Source organism: Hippopotamus amphibius, chromosome 13 (genome assembly GCF_030028045.1).
Source record: "Hippopotamus amphibius kiboko isolate mHipAmp2 chromosome 13, mHipAmp2.hap2, whole genome shotgun sequence".
Taxonomy (NCBI): domain Eukaryota; kingdom Metazoa; phylum Chordata; class Mammalia; order Artiodactyla; family Hippopotamidae; genus Hippopotamus; species Hippopotamus amphibius.
In genome coordinates this window covers 102,614,473-102,637,716 of record NC_080198.1, presented here as the reverse complement: position 1 = coordinate 102,637,716, position 23,244 = coordinate 102,614,473, and the positions used below count along the sequence as shown (strand labels likewise).

The following is a 23,244-nucleotide window of genomic DNA, read 5'->3' as shown; positions in this document are numbered from 1 at the left end:
TGGTAACAGCTTTTATGGGAGCCCACCTCAGCCAAGTTGGATTTGAACTCAGCTGCTCTGTGCTGCACTTAAAATGGTGTAATTTTCCAAGATGTCTGCTGCAGGCGGCGTTTCGTCGTGCACACTCGGTGGCGCCCCTTTCACAGGCAGTTGTGGAAGATGTGTGATAATCTGTTTTTACTGGTATTAATAACACACACAATGAAGAAAGCAGATAACAAATTTTAAGACCAAGGTAAGACGCCCGGTCCAGGCCATGTGACCAGTCACGTTCATCTCATGACAGAACACGTTTGTGTCCCAGTGCCCATGTAGATTTCAGGTGGAAGGTTGCCCTCGGTGAGGGCTGTCCTGGGCCTGTGACAGGGACAGCGCACCGAAGGGGCTCATCCTTTTAGAGGCTGTTTTTCTCCTCTAGTTCATAACTTACTGAATTTTTATTGAAAAAAACGTCAGCATCTGTACCTTCAAAAACAAAGAACAAACAGCACACATCGAAAAGCGTCCTCGTTGACTGTTCTCCCTGCTAATGGAATGTATTCAATCTTGTAGATAGTAAACTAATTTCCAACATAAAAGGCAAGAAGACTTTTGATTCTGTCTTTTTTTTACTAAACAGTTTTACTATGACACTAGCTATAGGAAGTTTGTAGGGAAAAAATGTCATTTACAGTATCATTGTGAACCATTTAATTCTTTGATTCAATAACCGTTATCTAGGGGTCCTATAATCAGGTTATTTACACCAACCTCTTCATCGGTTGCTTTTGTAGAACATGAGTCATCATATTAAATGTCCCAATCTTGGGTGACCACCTGGTATGCCCCCGGGTGTCCGCATGTTTGCATGGTGAGGAAAGGCCTCTGTGCCCTTCAGCTCATGGAGGCGGGAGGGCTCGTCACGTTACCAGGCCAGGAGCGTTGGGTTCACCCTGAGCAGACTCTGCAGACGTGTTTGCTTTTAATGAGTTTCTCTCACTAATACTTGTGTTCTAAACCATTAAGTGATGTAACGCATGTAAAGCACTTGGGGTGCCTGGCACCGTGCAAGGACTTAGGGGTTCGCTGTTGTGACAATACTGGTTATAACAATAAAAACAATAAAATCACCATCATTCCATCTTTATCCAAAAGTATAAATGTTGCTTTGGCATGAAGAGCGATCCTCTTGGCTGCACTTTGCACGCGGGGATGAAGTAAGCCTAGACGTGACGCATGCTGGGCTTGACGGGACTGTGGCTGGTGGGCGGTTCTGCTCAAACGCAGTGGGACGCGGGGCCTCCAGGACCGTCTTGGCCATGCGGCCCCTAAGGAACAAGGACGCGCTCAGGAGTGATGTAGATTCTCAACAAACCAGTCACTAAAAGTAAAAATGTGAAAAAGTGATGGTGTAAAAATGACCCCAGTTCTAAAGACTCTAGCCTGAGAGGCCTTTGACGAGAATGCAGAGCCTTATGTGGAATGGTGGCGTGATGGGTTCTGAGTTGGTAGCCAGCCAGCGACTGACATGCGGTGGGTGTGTTTGGAGGCAGCCAGAGAATGGGTTGCCTTCCTCTCCAGTGGAGACGGCTGGACAGCGTGTCCACAGGAGCCCGTGGACTCAGCCTCAGCCTCAGCTGAGGACACAGGGGTGCGTGCCGGGGGAGATGCCGTGTTTCTCAGCTGGGAGGGGGTCTCATCCCCCGGGGGGCCGGGACGGCGGCAGCAGGCAGAGGCAGGTGCAGTCAGCACCGTTCTGCTCCGGACGCCAGGGGTGGTCTCGCTGAGAGGGCCCACCCACGGCTTCCTGGAGGAGGGGAGTGGAAGGGGCTCCTGTTTCGAAAGAGCTTGGGGTCAGGCAGTGGTTTGTCTGCAAGAGTACAGATTCATTGTGCTGCTGGTCGATGGGGAACGTCTCCATGTCCTGAGGTCAGAGGCGCTCGTCCTTCGGAGCTGCCTGTGGTCGAGGTGAATTTGGCTGCGCTGTGCGCACAGTCCTGCCGCGGCCGCTCCTGCCCCAGGCCGCACGTGGGCCTGGTGGGGAGGTGGCTGCGAGGAGGGCCTCTGCAACAGCGCGGGAGGCCACAGGTGGACCCTGCATGCGCGAGAGTTGACCTGACGGCTGTTGCAGAAATGAAAGTGCCCGCTGTGACGGGGTGGCCCCGCTGTCGCCCACAGACGTCTGTCTCCTGGGAGCCTTTCCCAGAGTCTTTAGTCGTAGGGCGTTTAGGTGAGGTTCATCTCAGTACGCTCCTTAGTATCTTGAATATCTCCCAGCTGAAGGGAACCTCACTATTTTAAAGAGGATATTCCTAAAAACCCACAAGAAACCTGAGTGGCTTTATGACCAGGAAGCCGAGTTTCAGAAACATAAGGCAAAGGGTGGCTCTGTGAGGTGACGGAGCATCCCCCCGCCCCGGGAGGGTTCGACCGCCCCCTCGGGTCTCTGAGGAGGCCCGCTCCCAGCTTCAGTTGTGCCCGATGCCTTGGTGTTTGTGGGAAGTCCATGGAGAACCACAGGAATGTTTTCCGTGGAGCGCTCAGGGCCGGTGCGTGGCCCCGGGGCAGGGGCGGGGCGGTTGGCCACTTCAGGAGGTTCCCGTGGTCGGGGTCGGGAGCAGGTGAACACACCGGATGAAAGGACGGAGGAAGGGTGAGGTTCGCCGCCTCTCTCGGTCCCCTGGGCCCTGGTCTGCTCGCCCAGGGCTTGGACCGGGGTGTGAGCGCGGCCAGACTGGGGGCGGCTCTCATGCCTACTGAGTCTGTCTTAGAAACGTTCTAACGAAAAGTCAGACTGTAAATTCGCATCTGCTAATGAAAGCATAACAGGTGTCCCCGTATGAGCTTAAAGTTAGGGTTCTCCACCCAAAACCTGGACGCTGGGCCTGCTGTGGCAGACGAAGAGATGAGGTTTTGTTCATCGCTCCAGTAACAGTGTGAGCGTTTTAAATGAAGGCGCCTCCTCCGTTCATTTCTGCTGGGGAGTCCTGTGGAAAGAGCAGGGCTCGCTTGGCGGGTGGTTCTTGGATCACTTGGGCGAGACCCCGCGCAGGCCCCAGGTGGGCGAGAAGGCGTCCCTCCTCCCCCAGGAGGGGCTCCTGTCTGAAAGCGGAGCTGGGAAATACAATCACTGTAACTTTGGCAGGTTTACTGGATTTCTTTTCCACTTGATTTCTAACTTAACACGCTTCTGAGGCATATCTGGCTCCTTTAAATTATTAACTCATTTTTAAGGTTGTTCTGGGCAGATAGTCGTTTGTATGTGGAACAGGGGAGAGCTGCCTTGACTTAGTGTGAAACTAGCATTTGTGTTTTTAAAATCAGTAGTTCTATCACCTCAGGTTTTAAAAATCTGTGAACAGAAGAAGTCATTGCTGAGGACTTGGTTTGTCTTTTAGATTATGAATCTAAATTATAGTCTTTTGCCAAAAGACTATCGTGGCAAAATATCACTATCTTATTAGAAAAGGTTTCGCAAAATGCTCTCAAATCTATGATTGGCTTTCTTTTTTTTTTTTTTAAGAAATGTGCTGACTCCTGTATATTTTAGGATTTTTGGTCAGTGAAATGGGTTTTGGTCCTTTTAAGGACTGTTTCTGCTGTTTTACCTAGAGTATTAGAAATTACTACTGATGTACGTGTCAGTGATGGCAAGCTGACTGTCCTTAGCAGGTCACACACACACGCCTAGCATCCGTGTTGCTTGTACTGCGGGGGTCAGGGCCCACTTGCTTGGGCGTTTCCAACAGCGAGGACGCTCCCAGGGGACCCTCCTGCGTGCTCAGTGTGCACCTAGGAACCAGACAGGCCTCATCTTGTCAGATGCCTCTGCAGCTACGTGGTTACGTGTTAGGTCCCCGTGGACAGTTTGTTCTGGCCTGAGCGTGGGCGTTGGGCTTTGCGCACAGCTCTTCGGCCTGTGTTCTGACGCGCGTGCTAACTGTCCAGGGCATGTTGCACCTTCCAGAGATGGCTGAGGCTGGGGAGGGCAGCCCAGACCAGCAGCGGGCGCCTCCACAGATGCCCTCTTCAGCCCGCTCTCTGCGGGGGGACACAGTCGGGACAACGTTGGGTTGATAGGGCATTTTAGAGACCCGCTTTATCTGTGCTGAGGGCTGACCTTGAATCTGGGACAGCAGCCCCGCGGCCTGACCGGCACCTCCCGGGGCTGTTGGACCTACAGGAGCTGCCCGGTTAGAAGGCGGGTGTGAGGACAGTGCCGGAGCGTGTTGCCACAACTCAGACCTGGGCTTCAGGGGCAGCTAGGAAGGGTCTAGCTGTCTCATCTAGAGGGGTCTCTTCAATACAAGTTCAACAACTTTCATTTGGATGGTAGTATTGCAGGTGATAAATGACTCATTTACAAACTACTTTAAGTCCACCCTGGTATTCACTGTGATATTAACTTGAGGTTAGTCCTTTGATTTTAAGCTCATTAAGTCTCCTGGGCACAGGACTTGTATCATTTGTCAACCCAAAGTCCTATGTGAACATTCTTCTAGTTACTTACTTCTTACTTTACAAAAGCATAACTTAAACATAAAAGTAATGTTGGTTTATAGAAATATCTGTTGTTCAAGGTCTGTAATTGTATCTTAAAAACGATGTGGAGGGATATGTTTTGTTAAAAGATTTGAACCTCGCTGTGTGTAACACCGACCGAGGCGTAGGGGACTGCTGTCCGGCCCCAGCGGGGAGGACCTGCTGGGATTTGCATACGTCGCTTCCCGACGGCGGGTTTAAATGTGTTCCCCGGGTTCCATTATGTTCGTCAGTGTCACCCTGAAGAATCCCTGTAATGACCATGGAGACCGCCTTCTCTGCCCGTAGCGGAATGTGTTTCCGAGGCAGACGGGCGGTTTCGTGCTGTCGCATACTGAGTAGAGTAGCGTATTTTCAGACTGGAGGAAGCTGGGAGTCAGGAGCTAAGCCGCTGGTCGGGCAGCTGCAGGCGTGGCTCTGGTGGACTCGGGCGCCGTGGGAAGTGCCCGGCAGTCCGCGTCCGTCTGCTCAGTCACTGCGTTTTTCTCTTTCGGAACACATCCTGTTGGATATGGAATAGACCGTAGAGGTCGTAGCCTGAGATGTGGGACTGTGTTGGGACCGTACAGGTGGATGTGTCGCTTTCGCAGAGGCATCTCCGAGTAAGTACCGGCCCCTGGTGCACGTGGAGGTGGAGCCTGCAGCCGGAGCCAGGCACCGCCCGTGCCGCCCCCAGACCCCGGCTGTGCGCTCGGGCTCCGCGCGGTGGCCGGGAAGGGGTGCTGTGGGATGAAAGTTGGACCCTCCTGCACCTGTCACGGACTGTACCGTTGTAAGGTCTGATGCTGTATGTGTCTTTTAGACCCCATCAGGAAGTGCGCCTCGTGTGTGTCTTGAACATTTATATTTCCATTCACAATATGTATTCAGTGTTTATTTCCTCAAACTAGACTTTGTTAACTTAGGAAATATCTCCAAGTGGAAACGTGCTCACTTTTTCTGTAAATCTTAAATAAAAGGTGCTGTTCCTTCCTTTGACCCAGGACTGGTCTGTGTTTTCTGTCTTTCTCTCCGTGCATTTTTTCTTTTTCTTTTTTCTTTTTTCTTTTGTTGTTTTTTTTTTTTTTTTTTTTTCTTTTTTTAGCTTTTACATTTGCCGCCACGTTGCGGGAGGAGCCTGGGTTGGTGGGTTGGGCACTGGGCTCTTCCCTGGAGCCTACACGGAGGCCCTGTCTTCGGGCTTCGGTTCTCGGGCGGCCGAGGGGGACCGGGGCCGGTGGCGCCGCTGCCCTTCCCGGCGCCTGGCTGCCCCGGCGCCGGCCGCAGACTCACCTCAGGTGCTCGCCCCCGCCTGTGACCCCGCACCTGACGGACACGTTACGTTGGGGTTTGAACTCAGAGCACTTTTCCAGCCGCCTTCTTTCAGGTGTCCGTGCGGACGCGTAGGAGGTGAGCCGTAGGGAGGGCTCCACGCGGCAGCCTCGTGGCCACAGGCGTTCGTGCTCACTCACGCTGTTTCCTTCCTCCCGAAAAGGTGAGGAAGTCGCGCTTAAAAGGCTGCTTTCCGTTGAGACTGAGCCGTGTCGGGCCTCGGGGAGCGTGCGGGCTGGCATGGTGGCCACACGCCGTCACCCTGCCACAGACGCAGGTTAGCCGGCACCTCTCTCAGAAAGGGCAGCCCACCCGCTGGCAGCAAAACCCCTTTGTTTATCAGAGGTTTTCCTTCTACTCCTCCCTGTCATTTCAGTGAGTAAATCTGGGCAAGTTTCACTGATGAGGCTACAGAATTGGGTGAATTGCCTGCTGGGGTTTTGTTTTTTGTTGTTGTTGTTTTTTTTTTTTTTTTTTTTGTTTTAAATGTGGCCTGATTCAATTTCTCGCTTTGTGTTCATTGGCAGACAGCAAGCCTAGATCGTAACTGCTTGCTGCTGTGATGACGGAGGTGTACGGCAAATGCAGCCTGTACTTCTGATCTGTTGAAAAGTTCAGTCTTCAACATTTATTTGCCTAATGTCAGATAAATACTAAATGTGTTTTTAAGCTTTAAAAAAAATCTGAATTTGCTATATAAGGAAGTTTTCTGATTAAAGATGTATTGATTTCTATTTAAAGATTTACTATTGCTGGTCAAGTGAGGGAAAAAGCTGTGTACAGTGATGAGGGGGAGGCTGTAGCCCGGCCTCGCTCGCCGCTGGTAAAGGAAGGACGGAACACGGCCTGTGAGTCACTGCGTTTGCTCCGAGTCCCCGCCTCTCACACAGATGGACACGGCCACCCGCCCCCGGTGGGGAAGAGGCCGTGGGGGGAGGAAGCCAGCGGGGCGGTCGGCCAGTTGTGGGTGTGATGAGTCTGGAAGACCGGCTCCTGACCTCGGGGAAGCGCACGCGTGCCGGGGCGCCGACCGTCCCACCACGGCCAGAGCAAGATGCGCGCGCCACGCAGGCCTGCGTGTGACACGGCGCTTGTTCTCTTAGATGCGTGCTGGGTGCTGATGTGTTTGTCTCACCTTACAGTAGTGACCCTTAACACATCGGGTAAGAAAAGTCAACATTCTGGGTCCCCAAGCCCGCCTGTAGGTGACCAGCAGAGCAGATTGGCTTTTCATAAAAGTTGCTTCATTTTTAAGCAAGGATGTAAGCTTTGTGCCTCTAATGCACATCGTGTACTAAAAACCAAGCGGGACGGAGCCCGTTTCCGAATTTCTACACAGCTTATCGGCAAGTGACGGTGGTGTCGGTGCCGCGTGTGAGGGGGGAGCCGGCGGGGCTGCTGGCGGCCACTGTGAACTGTCGTCCGCCTCCTTCCTCCCAGGTCTCGGACGGCCCTGGAGACGAGCCCCCAGAGTCCCCGGACGAGAGTGCGGACGAGACCCAGACTGAAGTGTCCATCTCGTCAAAGAGGTCTGAACGGGGAGTGACCGCCAAGAAGGAGCATGTGTGTCAGGTGAGGGGCCGGCGGCCTCCGACGCGGCAGGCGGGGACCCGGCCTCGTTGCCCGGACGCCCCCCTGCCTCCGCCCAGCCAGCGAGCGCGCGCTGGTCTCTGGGGAGCTTTGTTTCTCATGCCGGGTCTCCACGCCCCGCAGCTCTGCGAGAAGCCGGGCAGCCTGGTGCTGTGCGAGGGCCCCTGCTGCGGCGCCTTCCACCTGGCCTGCCTGGGCCTCTCCCGGAGGCCAGAGGGGAGGCTCCTGTGCAGTGAGTGCACCTCAGGTATGTCCCGCCCCGCCCCGCCCTGCTCCCACCGGGCGCTCCAGCTCCTTCCTGAGGTTTTTCCCGGTTTCCCCGGCACAGTCGTGGAGGGGTGGGGGGGGGCAGACGGGCCACGTGGCCAGGGTCACCATCCACCTCCGTTCCCTGGCCGGGCCCTGGGTCGGGAGGACACTGGACTTTCCGGGGAGGCCGCGGGCGCCTGACAGAGCTTCTTCGCAGCTGGTTTGCTGCCCTCAGAGGGAAGGGTGGGAGCCTTTCTCGGGAGGAGCCCCTTCCCTGCAGCTCCTCGCTCGTTTGAGGGGACCCGTTTGAGGATGCAGCCCCGCCTGGGCCGCCTGGTCAGACCGCCCTGTCCCCACGGAGGAGGCGGGGCTCGGGTGCAGGCAGGTGACCCGCCTCGGCAGGGCTGGAGGAGGGGCCGGTGCTCATGTCCTGTTCTGTGCCCCCCTCTCCGCCTCCTCCGCCCCCGGCAGGGATGCACGCGTGTTTCGTGTGTAAGGAGAGCAAGACTGAGGTCAAGCGCTGCGTCGTGTCGCAGTGCGGGAAGTTCTACCACGAGGCCTGTGTGCGCACGTTCCCGCTGACGGTGTTCGAGAGCCGGGGCTTCCGCTGCCCGCTGCACAGCTGCCTGAGCTGCCACGCTTCCAACCCCTCAAACCCAAGGCCGTCGAAAGGTACGGACGGGCTGGGGGCCTCTGTGCGCGCAGAGGGCGGGCGGACCTGTCGGGCTCTTCACCGGGAGTTTCACCTGTGGACTTGGAGGGGTGGGTGGGGGAGGGCTCGGGCTCTGCTTGCTCTTCTCCACTCCTCCTGCCCTGCGTGTCGTCCTAAAGATCCCTGCCGTCAGGAGCGGGAGGAACCATTTTGATAGGTTCTGTTTGTTCTGGCTTTAATGGTCCTTCGTGTGTGAGATGAACGTTTATATTCCAGTCACATCTTCGTGATGTCGTGTTGGGTCTGTGGGGCAGAGGGCAGCGGGGGCCGTGCTGCCCTGGAGGGCACACGCGGTTGTGTCTGGGGGTGTCTGTGGGCGTCCGGCGGGCAGCGGCCGGGGCTGCTGCTAAACACCGTCCTGTGCACGGGGCAGTTCCCGTGGGGGGCCCCGGCTGAGACGCCGGCTGGACCTCATTTTAGAAGACATCATTTTTAATGCGTGACAGTTTTCCGACAGTCTTGAATCACCCTTGCCTTAAGGAAATTTGTTTACACGGCGTCCAGTGAATATTCTTACCCTCCCGCCCGAGTTATTTTTCCCATCAACTGCTTCACGTGTATTTCGGCAGCAGCCCTGCAAACCTGTGGAGGCCTGGGTCCTTCCGGCTGTCCTGTTCAGGGTCCGGGGTCTGGGTGTCTGCCTCCAGGTAAAATGATGCGGTGCGTCCGGTGCCCGGTTGCCTACCACGGAGGGGACGCGTGCCTGGCCGCAGGCTGCTCGGTGATCGCATCCAACAGCATCATCTGCACGAACCACTTCACCGCCCGGAAGGGCAAGAGGCACCACGCCCACGTCAACGTGAGCTGGTGCTTCGTGTGCTCCAAAGGTGAGGCGCCCCTCCGCGGGCCACAGCGCGCCCTGCGAGTCCATCGGGTCTGTCTGGACGGTCAGAGCGCAGCTCCCCCTGGCGGTCCGAGGGTCGTGCGTGGACGGCCGGCTGCAGCGCTCTTCAGGCTCTGGGTGTCCACGCTCATGGCCCCCGGGTTTACACGTGTACTTGCTTGCGTGGTATCTCCGAGTTAACCATGATCATTTCAGAGACTCTTGGGACATCATTCGTGGTGAAAATAAAATGTGCCTTTGTGTTTACAAGCAGATGACTGTTTTTAACCTACTGTCCAAGAGTCAGAGGGTGAGAGCTGTGGGTTGGGGTGAGCCGTGGCGGCTGAGGCTACGTGGCGCCCTCGTTGCAGGGGGTAGCCTGCTGTGCTGCGAGTCCTGCCCGGCGGCCTTCCACCCCGACTGCCTGAACATCGAGATGCCCGACGGCAGCTGGTTCTGCAACGACTGCAGGGCTGGCAAGAAGCTGCACTTCCAGGACATCATCTGGGTGAAGCTGGGGAACTACAGGTGCGGGGAGGAGACGCCGGCTCCTCTTTCCTTGTTCAAATGTCTTCTTTTACTTTACAGAACTTAACGCATTGAAGTTACTGTCACTCTCTCTGAAGGGTCTGTGAATCCTGTTTTTAATATTTATAATAGATGGTGGCCGGCAGAAGTTTGCCATCCCAAAAATGTTCCCCCAAATATTCAGAAAATGAAGCACGAGATTGGAGAATTCCCTGTGTTTTTCTTTGGGTCTAAAGATTATTACTGGACGCATCAGGCGCGAGTGTTCCCGTACATGGAGGGGGACCGGGGCAGCCGCTACCAGGGGGTCAGCGGGATCGGAAGAGTCTTCAAAAACGGTACGGAGGCTCCCCGGTGGCCGGACAGTGCTCGGCTGCCTTTGCGTGTGTGATTTCCGTAGAAAACGCGGGCTCAGCACTCTAGCTGTGCTTTAGATTAGGAAGGAGTAGGTTTGTAGACGGACTTGTTGAAGCAGAGGAGAAGATACGATGTTTAGTAACTCTTTTAACATTGGTTTGTGGTGACATCTACTGACGTGTGTGAAAGCTCGTATTTTTAAGGAATTATCTTAGTACCGATCTACAGGGATTTCTTTCCCGCTTGCCTTTATGAGAGACGGCCGCGATGTGGAGGAAACTGGCCGCGGTCTAGGTCTCGTGCACTGGCTCTCGGGGTCCCTTTACCCGTCAGCAGATGCTCAGGTGCCCCCGAGGTGCAGGTGTGGGCAGGTAGACAGGATGCCCTGCCCCCGACTCCACAGCCCAGGCGGGGGACAGAGGACCGTGTGCAGGTGTCCTTCGGGTGACAGAAGGGGATGGGACGGGCGGCAGCGGGGGACGGCGGGGCAGCGGGGGGCGCGTGTGTACACCCACCCCTCCCGGGAGGCGGCCCCAGGCCCTCTGCTCGCCTGGGGCCTCAGCACAGGGGACCCTTCAGGTTTCTCAAGGATTGTCACAGGAGGGTCGGGTGTTGAAATGGAGCAGCTCGCGTGCTGTGTTAGGGCCAGCGGGCGGGGCGGAAGCCGGGCCGCGGCGTCTCCTGACGCAGACGCCCCGCGCTCCCTCACCGCCTCGAGGCGCCCCAGGGCTGCCCCTGGTTCTTTAGCCGGCAGGCATCCCCGGGCACCCACCTGGGGGGACACCGTGCGGCTCACCTCTAGGCTTAAGGAAACGAGAGGCAGCAAGCTGTCAGGTGAAAGCTGAGACTAAGTCGTTAAAAGACAGAGTGGAGAGGGGGGATGAGTTGACTTGCTCAGATCTTTTACTCACATCTCGTTGACTTTGTAGCACTGCAAGAAGCCGAAGCTCGTTTCTGTGAAATCAAACTGCAGAGGGAAGCCCGAGAGACGCAGGAGAGTGAGCGCAGGCCTCCGCCCTACAAGCACATCAAGGTGACCGTCCTGGCGGGGGCGGGGCGCGTGCGCTCAGGCGGGGACTCTTCCTCTCGGGCTGGACCCGGCGGCCAGGAGTCTGGTCACAAGCGCGCGTCTCTGCTCGGGACAGCCGTGTGAGGTGTCCTCGGCGGGGACCAGATGCTGTCGCCACCCGGCGTGTCCAGGAAGGGGACAGGGTGCGGGCTGGGGTTTCACACGGGAGGTCGCAGCGCTGCCTTCGTGTGAGGCTTAGCCTGATGCTCAGTGGGGGCTGGAGCCGCAGTCCTGGCCGGGCTGCCTGCAGCAGGAGGGGCAGAGGGACAGGCCCCGGAGGGGTCTGTGGACCGCACCCGCCACCACCGAGCACTGGAGACGAGCTCCGTGGAGAGGTGGTGAGCCCAGGCCCGTGCTCGGCCAGAGCCCAGGACGCAGTGATCTCCGGAGGGTGTGGGGAGCACGGGATGGCAGGCAGGGCGTGTTCCCCAGCGGAGCGCGGTGAGCCTGGGGCCCTGCAGGAGGCGGGGCGGGGCGCCCCCACAGCTAAAATCTGGGCTGCGGTCCATGTCTGTGTGAAGGAAGCATTCCCTGTACTGATGTGTGTTTAGTCTTTCTTTGGGATGAGTTCCCCGAAATGGAATTACTGGGTCAGAGAGCATGAAACGGGGGTTCCTGAGGCCTAGTCCAGACTCCCCCAGTGCCGGGGCAGCACCGCAGTTTCTCCCTCGGTGGTGAAAAGGGTGTCTCTCACCACAGTTTTCCTAGAGCTTCTCATTTCCGCTTCAGTTTCTTTTCAGTTCTCTCTGCTGCTCTGGTTGCTTAATGAGGACCTGTGCGTTCACAAGGGCGGGGTCGCCATGTGCCCACCGGCTTGGGTGCCCCTGTGTGCTGGGGGGAGGGCTGCGAGGAGATGGGTCTCAGCATTTGCTGGGCGCCCGCGCTGCTGAGCAGTCCCACACGCTTCTCTCTTTGATAAACGAAGAACAGCGCTAAGATGAGCCGGCACGGGGGGTCGGAGGGGACCGCGCGCAGCTCCCAGGGCAGGGCCGGGCCGCGCCGCCTCCGCCTGCCTCCGGGAGGCTGGGACGGGCCTCCCCGCCGTGTCGCGCTCGGCCCGCGTCTGAAAGGCCACCGGGAGGCTGGGTGGGTGGGACAGGCGTGGCGGCCAGGACTCTGGAGGCTCCCGTGGGCACGTGGGCTGAGGCAGCCGGCTCTCGCCTGCAGGTGAACAAGCCTTACGGCAAGGTGCAGATCCACACGGCGGACATCTCCGAGATCCCCAAGTGCAACTGCAAGCCCACCGACGAGAACCCCTGTGGCTCCGACTCGGAGTGTCTGAACCGGATGCTGATGTTCGAGTGCCACCCGCAGGTGTGCCCCGCGGGCGCGTTCTGCCAGAACCAGTGCTTCACCAAGCGCCAGTACCCCGAGACCAAGATCATCAAGACAGACGGCAAGGGCTGGGGCCTGGTGGCCAAGAGGGACATCAGGAAGGTGTGTGTGCGCGCGCGCACGTGTCCCCGGGGCTTGCTCGGACTCGGGGGCTTTTGCACTCATGAGAACACGTGTTTCAAAACTGGTTTTTGAGTTGTTACAATTGAAGATTGTAAAATGTTACGTGAAAGATATCTATCAAAGTAAAACTCTTACATTCGCTGAAAAGTGCCTTCAGACGCTGCTGTCAGGAAGTGAAAGGGTTGCGCAAGTGAAAGGGTTGCGCAGACGGGCAGCCGGGAGGCTGGCCGAGCAGAGCGGCCTGGACGCGGCTGCCGTGGGGGCCGTCCCGGGACCACGCACGGCCCGCCTCCGCCGTCAGGCTGGACGCGCCAAGGACGGTTCCCGCGGGTCCCCGGCAGCCCCGCTGCTCCACCTGCCGTGACTGCGCGTTCATGCGGGCTCCTGGGGGAGGGCTCTCTGCTGGGGAGGTGGGGCCGTGACGGCGGGTTCTGTGGGGGTGGGGGCTGGCACCTGCTCGTTACAGCGCCCCCCAGACGCAGCTGCGCTAGGAAGCAAGGGTTAGCGTGCGGCTGCGTCCAGAAGACCGCTTAGAGAGGCGCTCCGCAGACAGCCTCGATAAACTACGTATAAAAGCACCCACCTTGACTGTGACGCACAGGAGCTTGGCGAGCCCTGCCTGCCGGCCCGCGGCAGCCACCCCGCTTGCCCCGGGCGTGGGCTCCGGGCGCGGGCGTGAGACGCAGCCGGGCTGCGGGTCGTCACAGCCGCCCTCTTCTGGCTTCCAGGGCGAGTTCGTGAACGAGTACGTGGGGGAGCTGATTGACGAGGAGGAGTGCATGGCGCGGATCCGGCGTGCGCACGAGAACGACATCACGCACTTCTACATGCTCACCATAGACAAGGTACCGCGGCCCTGCCGTCCGCGCGGCTGTGCTGCCGGCCTCGCGCGTGTCTTCTGACGTGCGGTGGCTCTGGCCACTGCTGAGGGCAGGGCCGACCGCCTCTTGCCTCTCGGCAGGGGGCTCCCTGGGAGCGCCGCGTGTCGGCTGATGCGTGAAGGGCGCGCTAGACAGTCTTCCCGCGGGTCAGAGGGAGCAGGGTTAGGGGAGTCACGCAGCCTTCCAGGGACACACTGGAGTCTTTTGGGGTGTTTGTTACTTGTGTGAAGCCCAGGTTTGTCGACCGTTTGGAACGTTTCCCTGCTGGAGGGGATCAGCGTTCTCAGCAGGTGGGTGAGGTGATTCGTCACGCGTTGGGGTGAAGCGCGGGCACGTCTGGGATGCCCAGCTGACGGGCCCCATCTGGCCGCCCCCGGGTGACACAGCCGCCCCGGGAGGTTGGAGAAGGTGCACCCGCTCTGCCGTCCCCCTCCTTTGCGGGGGGGGTGGGGGGTGGAGAGAAACCCTAGGCCTAGGCCTGTGTGTGTTGTGGAGTTCTACATGTTGTGGAAAATGCCAGGTTGATCACTTAACACACAGATGGGTCCCTGCAGTGGTAATTCACTGAGGGCACCTGGCCGAAGCCGCGATACCGCCCGTGACACGTGAGATGCTGAAGCCGTTCAGGCCTCCATTTCCTGCGAGAACAAAGCATGAGCCCCGCCTCCCTGCACGTGCACACACGCAGCACAGGATCTGCGCGAGCAGACCCTCATCTGGAAGGCTTTAGCTTTGGCGAGGATCAGAGATAATAAGATTAAACCTGGAAGAAAACGTTACACCCGTGTGTTACCGATGGTCAGAGACGTGAAAGGAGATTTGGAGACGCAAGCACAAGACACTGAGGGAGAAACCAGGCAGATTCGAACGTTTACAACTGGGCGTGCACGTCACAGTCATTGAAATTAACCTGGTGGACGGGTTAGGGAGAAGGAGACCTCCACAGAGGAGCCGGCTGCAGGAGAAGCAGCGTCTGAGAACCCGCCTGGACGCGACACGGGACGATGAAGCCGTGAGACGCGGAGGAGGCGGCCGAGACCCGGGAAGACGAGCTCCCGTAGGTGTCCTGGAAGGAAGACGGGAGGCTGGGCGGAGGCGAGGCAGGAAAGGATTTCCTGGCGTTTGTGCGACACGGATCGTTTTCTGGATGAAGCTGACCAAGTTTTGAGCAGGATAAATAAAAATAAACATATACCTGGATGTGCTGTTTAAAAGACCCTCTGAGAAGCAGGATACTACACAGATGAGAAGCGGCAGAGAGGGTCCCCCACCGCGCCGTGGTCAGCACGCCGCGCTCCTGTTGCCAAAGGCCCGGTTCAGTCCTGGTTGGGGAGCTAAGATCCCACAAGTCACATAGTTCGGTGGGAAAAAACCCTTTATAAAAATTAAAAACGCTACACGTAGCATTTTGGGAGACAAGGGTGGTGCTCGATTCCAAAGCAACGACAGAAAGGTGTGGAAGGTACTTCACCTTTGGTGAACCCACAGGACTCACCACCCAGAAGTGCCTCCGCAGCAGGTGGAAGAGCCCATCTGAGAGCAGGGGCCGTGCCTGCTCCCAGAGCCCCCGGGGGCCGCCTCACCTCCTACTGGTGACAGCCGCACGGGAGAACCGACGAGCGACGTGTGTCCAGCAGGTTCACAAGGGGGCCGTGGAGACAGGGGTGGGGTGGGGGTCCGGGGAGCTGTGGTGCCAGGTCTCGGGAGGCAGCATGGTGGGAGCCAGAGGGGCCCGAGAGCCCGTGGAGCTGTGGGCCGTCAGGTGGCCGTGGGGCAGGGAGCCCTGGGGCAGGACGCCCGGAACCCAGCCGTGGACGGCGGCTGCCGGAGTCCGGCACGTTCTGAGATGGTCCTGACGCGGAGCCCCGCTGCCCACGCGCGCTTCTGAAGCGGGCGGAGTCGGGGATAGCGGCTCTCGAGACCGCTGAATCTGGAACTCGGAGAGCTGAGCGAGACGAGGAGGAGCCAGCGCCGTTTCCGGCGCAGCCCCTGAGCAGCTGCAGGGCGGCCGGCCGGAGAGGAGGGTTGGGGAGGAGCGCGGCGAGGGCACAGGCCAGGCAGGGCTCCGCGCGGTGGAGGTCCAGGCGTTGAGAAAGGAGCCTGTGTTTCAGGGGAAGTCCACCCAAAGTGGTCCGCGTAGCAAGTATCTTGTTAAAATGACTGGACGTGACAAGGAGCCCTTTGGCTGGCTGGGCCAGGAAGTTGAGTCACGTGTGAGGGGAAGAAAGTAAGGCTGTCTCAAGGCTTCTCTCGGGGGACCCAGGGTCGGCGCAGCGAGGCACAGCGCCGATCGAACCTTCCACAGAAGCGTGAGCTGTAGGCGTAAATGTCTGTGGAGTGACAGGTGTGGACACGGGGGCTGAGGGGCTGGTCCTTCAGAGGAAGCCATAAAGGATGGAGGCCGGGCGACGTCACGGAAGCCCCTGGGGTGCCCGCGTCCACACACACCTGTCCCCACTCACAGGCCCGGTGTGGCATTCACGCATGACCGTGATGCCTTCTGTGGCCGAACGTGACGTGGCCTCCTGCCTCCGGTGCGTCTCTCTCCTCGGTCGCTCCCAGCCCTGCGGCCGACGGAGAGATGCTTAGGGTGAGGATGCCGAGGTCACCGCCCCCGACGCCGGGCCGTTGCGTCGTCTGGCTTTTGCCCCAAGTGTGACTCTCCTCGTACACACGGGCGCTCGCGTTTCGGTGGGTTGACCCTGGGAGCCCGAGGGGGGGACCCTCCTCGCTTCTGCCTGGATGCAGCTCACGACTGTTCCTGCTGCGGGGTCGGCCCCTCCTGTCAGCCCGCGTGGCCTCAGGGTGTGAGGTCGGGTGTCTACCAGTGCCAGGCTCTCTGGACTCGGGGGCTTGTTTGTGTCGTAAGTGGGTCCGTGCCGTCCTTGGTTGGGCTGTTGGGCTTGACCTCTGGCAGCTTCCTGCGGCTCCCCGCGTGCCGTCTGACGAGCGGTGCCGCCCCACCCCCGCTCACCAGCGCGCGGTCCCCGCCCCGTGGTGCTGACCTGCCCTCTGCGAGCCAGAGAAATAGGACTGGTTTGGGGGTGTCCCGTCCAAGTGGACACGGGAGATCACGGTTTTCAGTACCACAAGAGTCGTCCCGCGTGACGGGGCACGTCCCCGTGTGTGAGGGTGTGGCGGCTGAGGGCTGGCCGCGGGTAGATGCGCCTTGTGCCTTGCAGGACCGCATCATCGACGCCGGCCCCAAGGGAAACTACTCCCGGTTCATGAACCACAGCTGCCAGCCCAACTGCGAGACCCTCAAGTGGACCGTGAACGGTGACACCCGCGTGGGCCTGTTTGCCGTGTGTGACATCCCTGCAGGTACAGGGCCCGGACGCGCCCCACGGGCTCCTGGCCCAGCGGGCGGGCGGGCAGATCCTCGCCTGTGCCGTGTGTGGCTGCACAGCCAGGCTCTCGGGGGGCCGGGTGGCGACTTGGAAGTTGTGTTTTGTGTGGAACGTCCGCCTTGGCAGCGTGGACGCGAAAGCTGTGGGGGACAGGACAGATGCGGCCGTCGGGCTCGTGGCCTCGTGCGGGCGTCTCGGCAGGGGTGAAAGGTCGGGGTTGGCAGTGCGGTTTGTCTGTCTCACCCAGGGACAGAGCTGACCTTCAACTATAACCTCGACTGTCTGGGCAACGAGAAGACAGTCTGTCGGTGCGGGGCCTCCAACTGCAGCGGCTTCCTTGGGGACCGGCCCAAGGTGAGCCGTGCGGGAGCGGGGCCTGCAGGGCGGGCGGGACCCGGGCTCCTGGCTGTGCTCGCGGCTGGGGCCGCCCCCGCAGAGGCCACAGGCTGCGGGGACCTCGCGGTCTGGAGCGGTGATCTGCCGTCGGAGCCTCGCGCTCCCCTGGGGCAGGGCTGCTCCTCGTGTCTGGTGGCACGTGACGTTCTGTGGCTCCCCCCCCCCCTTTTTCTTTTTTTAATTTGTACTGGCATGCAGTGGCTTTACAATGTCCGCTTCTGCTGCACAGCAGGGTGAATCGGCCACACGTGCACCTGTTGTCCCCTCCCTCCCGATTCCCCTCCCGTGCAGGCTGCCGGCCCTTCACCCGTCTGGCATCGTCACGCAGCGGCCTCCCGGTTTGTCTGTTTCCGTGTCTCTTTCCCTCTTTCACAAGGACACTGGCGGTCACCCAGGCTTAGGGCCCGCCGGCTCTAGCGTGACCTCGTCCCAACTGCGTCACGTCTGCGGCAACCCTACTTCCAAATAGAGTCACGTCGGAGGTTCCAGGAAGGACATGGGTTTGGGGGGACCCCGCTCCACCCAGGGCACACACTCCACTCCCCGTGCCTGTAAAACCCAGGCCTGAAGGCCGGACGGCCGCAGGCGTCCAGGCCCAGAGCTGGGGCGTCCACACAGGCCTCCACCGCTGCCCTCGGCTCTTCTCACGTGTGCTCACAAGATGCGCCGCGCCTGGGAAGAGCCCCGCCTGGGCCCTGTGTCCGCTGAGCAGCTCTGCTGCGGGCCGGGCGCCCGTGTTGTTTCCCTCAGGCAGTAAATGAGGCCAGGCTGGGCCCCTGCCTCTTCCCCGTCGGCTGCAGGGCTCCCCCCCTTTTCACGTGACACCATCTCCAGGGACCCCTGAAGCTCCTGACCTTGGTCCTCATGACCCCTTGGTACAGGTTGCCTCCGTGCACGTGCTTCCCTTAAGCGAACTCTGTTTGCTTCTTCGTTCTAGACCTCAGCAGCCCTTTCCTCCGAGGAAAAGGGCAAGAAGACCAAGAAAAAAACCAGGCGGCGTCGAACGAAGGGGGAAGGGAAGAAGCCGTCTGAGGACGAGTGCTTCCGCTGTGGCGACGGCGGCCAGCTGGTGCTGTGTGACCGCAAGTCCTGCACTAAGGCCTACCACCTGCCCTGCCTGGGCCTGGGCAAGCGGCCCTTCGGTGGGTCCTCAGCCCGGGCGGCCAAGGCGGGGGCCGGGGTGGGGGAGGCGCTGGAGGAGCTGCTGGGGGCGAGGGGCCCGCCAAGGCCGGGGTTCCGCTGGGAAGGCGGGGCGGGCTCTGCCCTTGAGAGGTGACGGGCACCGGTGGGAAAGCGGCAGCTGTCACCTCGGGAGGGACACGGAGAGGGGCCCTCGCCCAGAGACAGGAATCCGAAAAGCTGGAAAAGTCAAATGTGTTTGTAAAACACAGACAGAAACATTCTGTGTGGCCCAAGACGACGGAGCAGGGTCCGTAGGCGGGTGGTAGAGGGACTGGCGGTGTGGGGCGCCACTTCTCCCAGACCGGGCAAAGAGCCTTCACAGGCGGGCGCCGGGAAGCTCGGGGCCCCCGAGAGACTCGGCCCAGCTGCGCGCAGGTCACAGGAGAGCAGCCGGGGCGCGGGGCCCTCCGCCCGCCAGGCCTCTGAGCACCAGCTTCAGCGTCTCTTTACCTTTTGACATTTGCGTGGAAAGCAGTGTCTCGTTTTAGTTTGTGTTCACCTGAGCAGACTGAGTTTTAAAGCTACTTTTCAACCATGAAAATGTTAAAAGCTGTGATTCCATCACTTCTGTCTGGTGATGCTTTTGTTTCATTGCAGGGAAATGGGAATGTCCTTGGCATCACTGTGACGTGTGTGGCAAACCTTCCACTTCGTTTTGCCACTTTTGCCCCAATTCGTTTTGCAAGGAACACCAGGACGGGGCAGCCTTCAGCGTCACCCCGGACGGGCGGTCGTGCTGCGGCGAGCACGACTTCCGGGCAGAGCTGCCTAGAAGCGCCAAGACCGAGCAGCCCTGCCCGGAGCCCTCCAAGTCCAAGGGGAGGAGGAAGAAGAGGAGGTGTTGGCGGAGGGTCACAGAAGGCAAATAGCGCCAGGCCGGGGCTGGGTGAGATCAGGGGCGGCCTTGGGCGGCCAGCCCGCCCTGCGGGTAGAGGGCCGGGCCTGGCACCGGCCGGAGGACGCCGCTCACAGCCCCCGGGACAGACGCACAGGCCTCCTCGGGAGGGAGCGCCTCCCACCACTGAGCCGTCGCGCGGCACCTGCCGCGCCCGCACTGACCCGTCCGAGCCGCGTGGTTCCAGCCGCGGGTGCGGATGTCCCAGGACAGACCAGCCTGACCACACAGCATTACAGCTGCACTTGAATCTCAGAACGTCAAGGTGCCCTCCCGCTCTGGCTTTCTAGGTCACAGTTACGATTGGACACGCGTGGGCGTGTGAGACGTCCTCATCTCCGCCGAGAGGCGTAGAGCAGCGTCCTTCGGGGCGTCCCTGCTCTCTCGTCACCGCGTCACCCGGCTTGCCTACCCGCCGTCACACTCAGGAGAGGAGCCCAGGGTGGGGCCTGGGCGAGGACTCAGACCCCGGATGCCTTGGGAACCATGATTTTGATTATTTTGCTCTTATGAAACAGCTGTATGATTTTTTTTTTTTTTTTGGTATTAATGTGAAGTTTTTCCTCAAAATGCCCCTTTTCCGAAATCCTAGTGAGAAGCCAGCCCCAGGACGGTGCGTAGCGTAGTGTCGTGAGGTTTCCCCTCTAGTTCTTCTCTCCGTGGACTTGAACCAAGCGCTGCTGCCGTGTTGGCCTTTAAAGCACAGGCTCTCGTGGGGCAGCCTCCCCGGAGGGTTTCATCACTTGGGGGAAGAGTTTGTATATTTTTTCGGTTGGCTTTTCTTTACCAGTTTCTGGTTTTTATTCTCAATATATTTTTGCTAAACTTGTTTCACAAATTATCACCGACTGAAATGCGTGTTTACTGATGCGTGTATGACCCGCTGAGCCGTGTGACGTGACGACGTAGGGAAACGGTCTGTCCAGCGCTCTGCCCAGGGGCACCACGGGTGACCGTCGCGCAGCAGGGCGCTGCTAGGTGTCCCCCCCTCAGAACCTGGAGCTCGTGGGAAACACGCGTGTCCAGACACTCCTTCCGGGCTGAGAAAAGAGCGAGTTCAGATGCGGCGCCGCCCGCAGCGACTCCACGTACCTCGTGGGTCTGTCCCTGCGAAGCCCGAGCCGCGCTGGGCAGACACTGGGCCGGGGACCCGGGCCGGCCTGCCGGGCGTGGGCACCTGGCCTCGAGAAGCCCGGCCGACACCGTCCCCCAGGAGGCCTCCGTGAGCTGTTAGCCCCACGAAGGGAGCGGCTTCCGCGCAGCCCTGTGTTCTCCGGGGAGCCCGGACGCCGGGAGCCCGTGCGCGTGCCGGTCCCCACCTGCGACAGGAGGGAAGGGGACGTCTAGCAGCAGGTGCTTTGTTCTGATCTTTTTTTCTTAAAATAACCTGAAGAGAACATCTGCTCTGCAGAAAAGTTCACACAGCTGTTCTTGAAAACTGCCACTGAGGCCTCCTGTTGGTCTCTCTTGCCACTCCTGCCTCGGAGAACCGCGGGACGCGTCCGTAGTCGGACCGAAGTTCGCTACTTCTCTGTGGTCCCGTGACGTGAGCTGTCGGGGCAGTGGTCTTGGCTGGGCCATGACCCCGGGGAAGCATCTGCTCCAGGTTCAAGGCGCCCAGGCCTCCTGAGCACGGACTGGAAGAGTCTGCTGACAAGGCCGTCCCGCCGGCCCTTCTCTGGTGACGCTGGGACAAGTGACCGTGTGTAGGACCAAAGGAAGAGCAAGCTGTGTCCTCAGCAGGTGCTTCCACACGCGGCTCAGTCCTCTCTGGAGACGCACCTGCGTGGTGAGAGGCCGGGACTGGGGTTGTTTCAGTTCAGGACTCGTTTCTCTCAAACTGTCTTAAGAAAATACTGGATTGAGGTAGATTCATGCTCCTGAGGCCCCGGCCGGCGCCTGCGCGCTCCGGGGCTGCACACGAGGGCGCCGAGGCCTGGTGCTGGCACAGCGGCCACGGTGGCCGCCCTGCCCTTCAGAGCCAGGGCCCGTGTGGGCCCACGTCCCTTGTCCTTTCCTGCCAGGGAGGGATTTCTGCCTATGTCAGAACATCAGAATTGGTTTTGCAGTGCACTTTGGGGAGCACATTAACTTATTTTTGTATTTGACAGTAGTAAAAGTTTGTGATTTTTGAGTCACTTTGATATTCCTTCCAAATTCTTTTATGATCTTTCTGAAGGAAATACTGGAAAACATTTTAGGTGTGGTTGCTCTCTTTCCAAAAAACTGTTAAACGAATGAGCAAATAACACTAACTATGAGAATCTCCAGAAAACCAGCTCCTGGGTCTGAGTACAGCAAGGCATCGGAGGAGCAGCCGGGCCGGGGGCCTTCCCGCCGGGCCGAAGCCGTGCGCGCAGCCTCTGCGCGGAGTCTGAGGGGGTCACTTTGGGGGATTCGGTCTTTTCTGAACGTCAGGTTCAGTCCTGTGTGATTCACGTGGAGCAGAAACAAAACGGAAACTGCCCGAACGCCTCAGGGTCCCTTGTGTGTTGTGCAGACACAGGCCTGTGGGCACGTGGGCGCCTCCTGCCACGCGGGTCGCGGCCCGTGTCCAGGGCAGGTTATGAGCCGCGAGCAACACGGGGAGGCCGTCGGGCGCCCCCGCCCGGGTCCCATCCTCCGAGGATGCCCAGGACCCCCCCCGCCACGCCCTCAGGTCTGCCCTCCGGCGCTTTCCCAGTGTTCCCCGTGACGCGTAAGCCACCGCGTGTGCCGTGCCACCTTCTAGAACTGCCTTGTTCAGGAATAAGAAAAGATAAGCCTGTTTTTATGAACGTTAACACAGGTGACTGTCAGTTGCCAAATTTTTGATCCTATGAGACGTGTAGTGTTTGATGAACGTTCGGGTAAAATGCTGGGTCCACGGGTGCCATGGTGTCCGCCGTACCCTGTTGAGATGTGACATTAAACACACTTCAGCGTGCCTACTGGCGTCCCAGCGTCGCATGGAATGAGGCCAGGTACCAGGTGCTACCGCCAGTTCTGACAGACTTAAAAACTTGAAATTCACTTCTGGGGGAAGATACTGAAATGTAGATTTGAGAATCACCGATTGGGGGGAAATAGCATTTAAAGTCAGAATTTGTGTTTGGAAGATGATTGTGTATGAGTATTTTTGTATTAAAAACATTTAAAGGCTTTTTTTCTTAAACTTATTTTATGTGGGACTGCATTTTGAAGTTTGGGGCTTTTTTCCATTTTCCCAGTCACTGTTTTTTCTTGGCCACGCTGCAGGGCACGTGGGATCTTAGTCCCCTGAGCAGGGGTGGAGCCCGGGCCCCTGCGGTCCCTGCGCGTCGCCTGTCACTCAGATGCATCTGGCCCAGTCCCCTGACACCCGGGGCGAGGCCAACGTGGCCTTGCCAGCGTAGCAAGTACCGGAAATACCGTCATTCTGGTCCTGGGGAGAGGCCTCCTTTCCTGTTATAATTTGGTTCCCAAACACCTGACAGAGGTGGGCGCGGAAGCAGCAGACTCGTCTCAGCCCTGCCCGTGGCTGCGCCCCAGTCCCCTGGGTCTTCCCGTGACCCAGAGCCTCTGATATGCTCCCCAACCCCCTGGGCTGACCCCAGCGTCACCCACCCCAGAGAGGGGCCGGGGCCCTGGAGCAGAGAGCTCAAGCTGGCTGGACACACAGCTCTGGTGCTTTTTCTTTAGAAAAGCTAAACTTTAATCAGGTACTTTTTACAATGAAAACAGGGACCCAAGGGACTGGTCTTAAATGCTCACAACTGTACAAAAGACAAGTACAAAACCCGTGGGTGGTGAGTGTGGCCCGGAGCCCCGCGTCCCTGGGCACGGGGGGCCGCCCCCACGCCGTCCTCAGCCGCCCCGGGCGCCACCTTTGGTCCCTCAGCCGCGTGGGCGGGGAGCGCGGCGAGCGCGGCCCCAGCAAGGGACGTCCTCTCTCAAGGTCAAG

The 23,244-nt window shown here is 59.2% G+C and overlaps 1 protein-coding gene and 1 non-coding gene across 10 annotated transcripts in view; both read left to right on the top strand.

The window, feature by feature from the left end:
* NSD2 (nuclear receptor binding SET domain protein 2) overlaps positions 1 to 22,457 on the top strand; it is a 78,474-nt gene extending 56,017 nt beyond the window's left edge. For 4 of the 9 annotated variants that reach the window (XM_057706069.1, XM_057706071.1, XM_057706070.1 and 1 more), the window contains exons 10-22: positions 7,273 to 7,404; positions 7,546 to 7,669; positions 8,143 to 8,343; positions 9,031 to 9,210; positions 9,578 to 9,734; positions 9,867 to 10,072; positions 11,021 to 11,124; positions 12,328 to 12,597; positions 13,347 to 13,463; positions 16,682 to 16,823; positions 17,097 to 17,203; positions 18,183 to 18,387; positions 19,025 to 22,457. In XM_057706069.1, coding sequence (XP_057562052.1) covers positions 7,273 to 7,404; positions 7,546 to 7,669; positions 8,143 to 8,343; positions 9,031 to 9,210; positions 9,578 to 9,734; positions 9,867 to 10,072; positions 11,021 to 11,124; positions 12,328 to 12,597; positions 13,347 to 13,463; positions 16,682 to 16,823; positions 17,097 to 17,203; positions 18,183 to 18,387; positions 19,025 to 19,296 — 2,217 coding nt within the window. In that variant the 3' untranslated portion in view covers positions 19,297 to 22,457. Of the gene's footprint in view, positions 1 to 9; positions 6,543 to 6,573; positions 7,249 to 7,272; positions 7,405 to 7,545; positions 7,670 to 8,142; positions 8,344 to 9,030; positions 9,211 to 9,477; positions 9,735 to 9,866; positions 10,073 to 11,020; positions 11,125 to 12,327; positions 12,598 to 13,346; positions 13,464 to 16,681; positions 16,824 to 17,096; positions 17,204 to 18,182; positions 18,388 to 19,024 lie in introns of those variants that run through there. The other 5 variants (XR_009048801.1, XM_057706074.1, XM_057706073.1 and 2 more) reach the window with 5 other exon arrangements.
* LOC130835399 (small Cajal body-specific RNA 23) lies at positions 16,466 to 16,590 on the top strand. The gene has a single exon (XR_009048888.1). It is a non-coding gene; the product is annotated as a small Cajal body-specific RNA 23 (non-coding RNA).
* Positions 22,458 to 23,244: the final 787 nt, after the last annotated feature.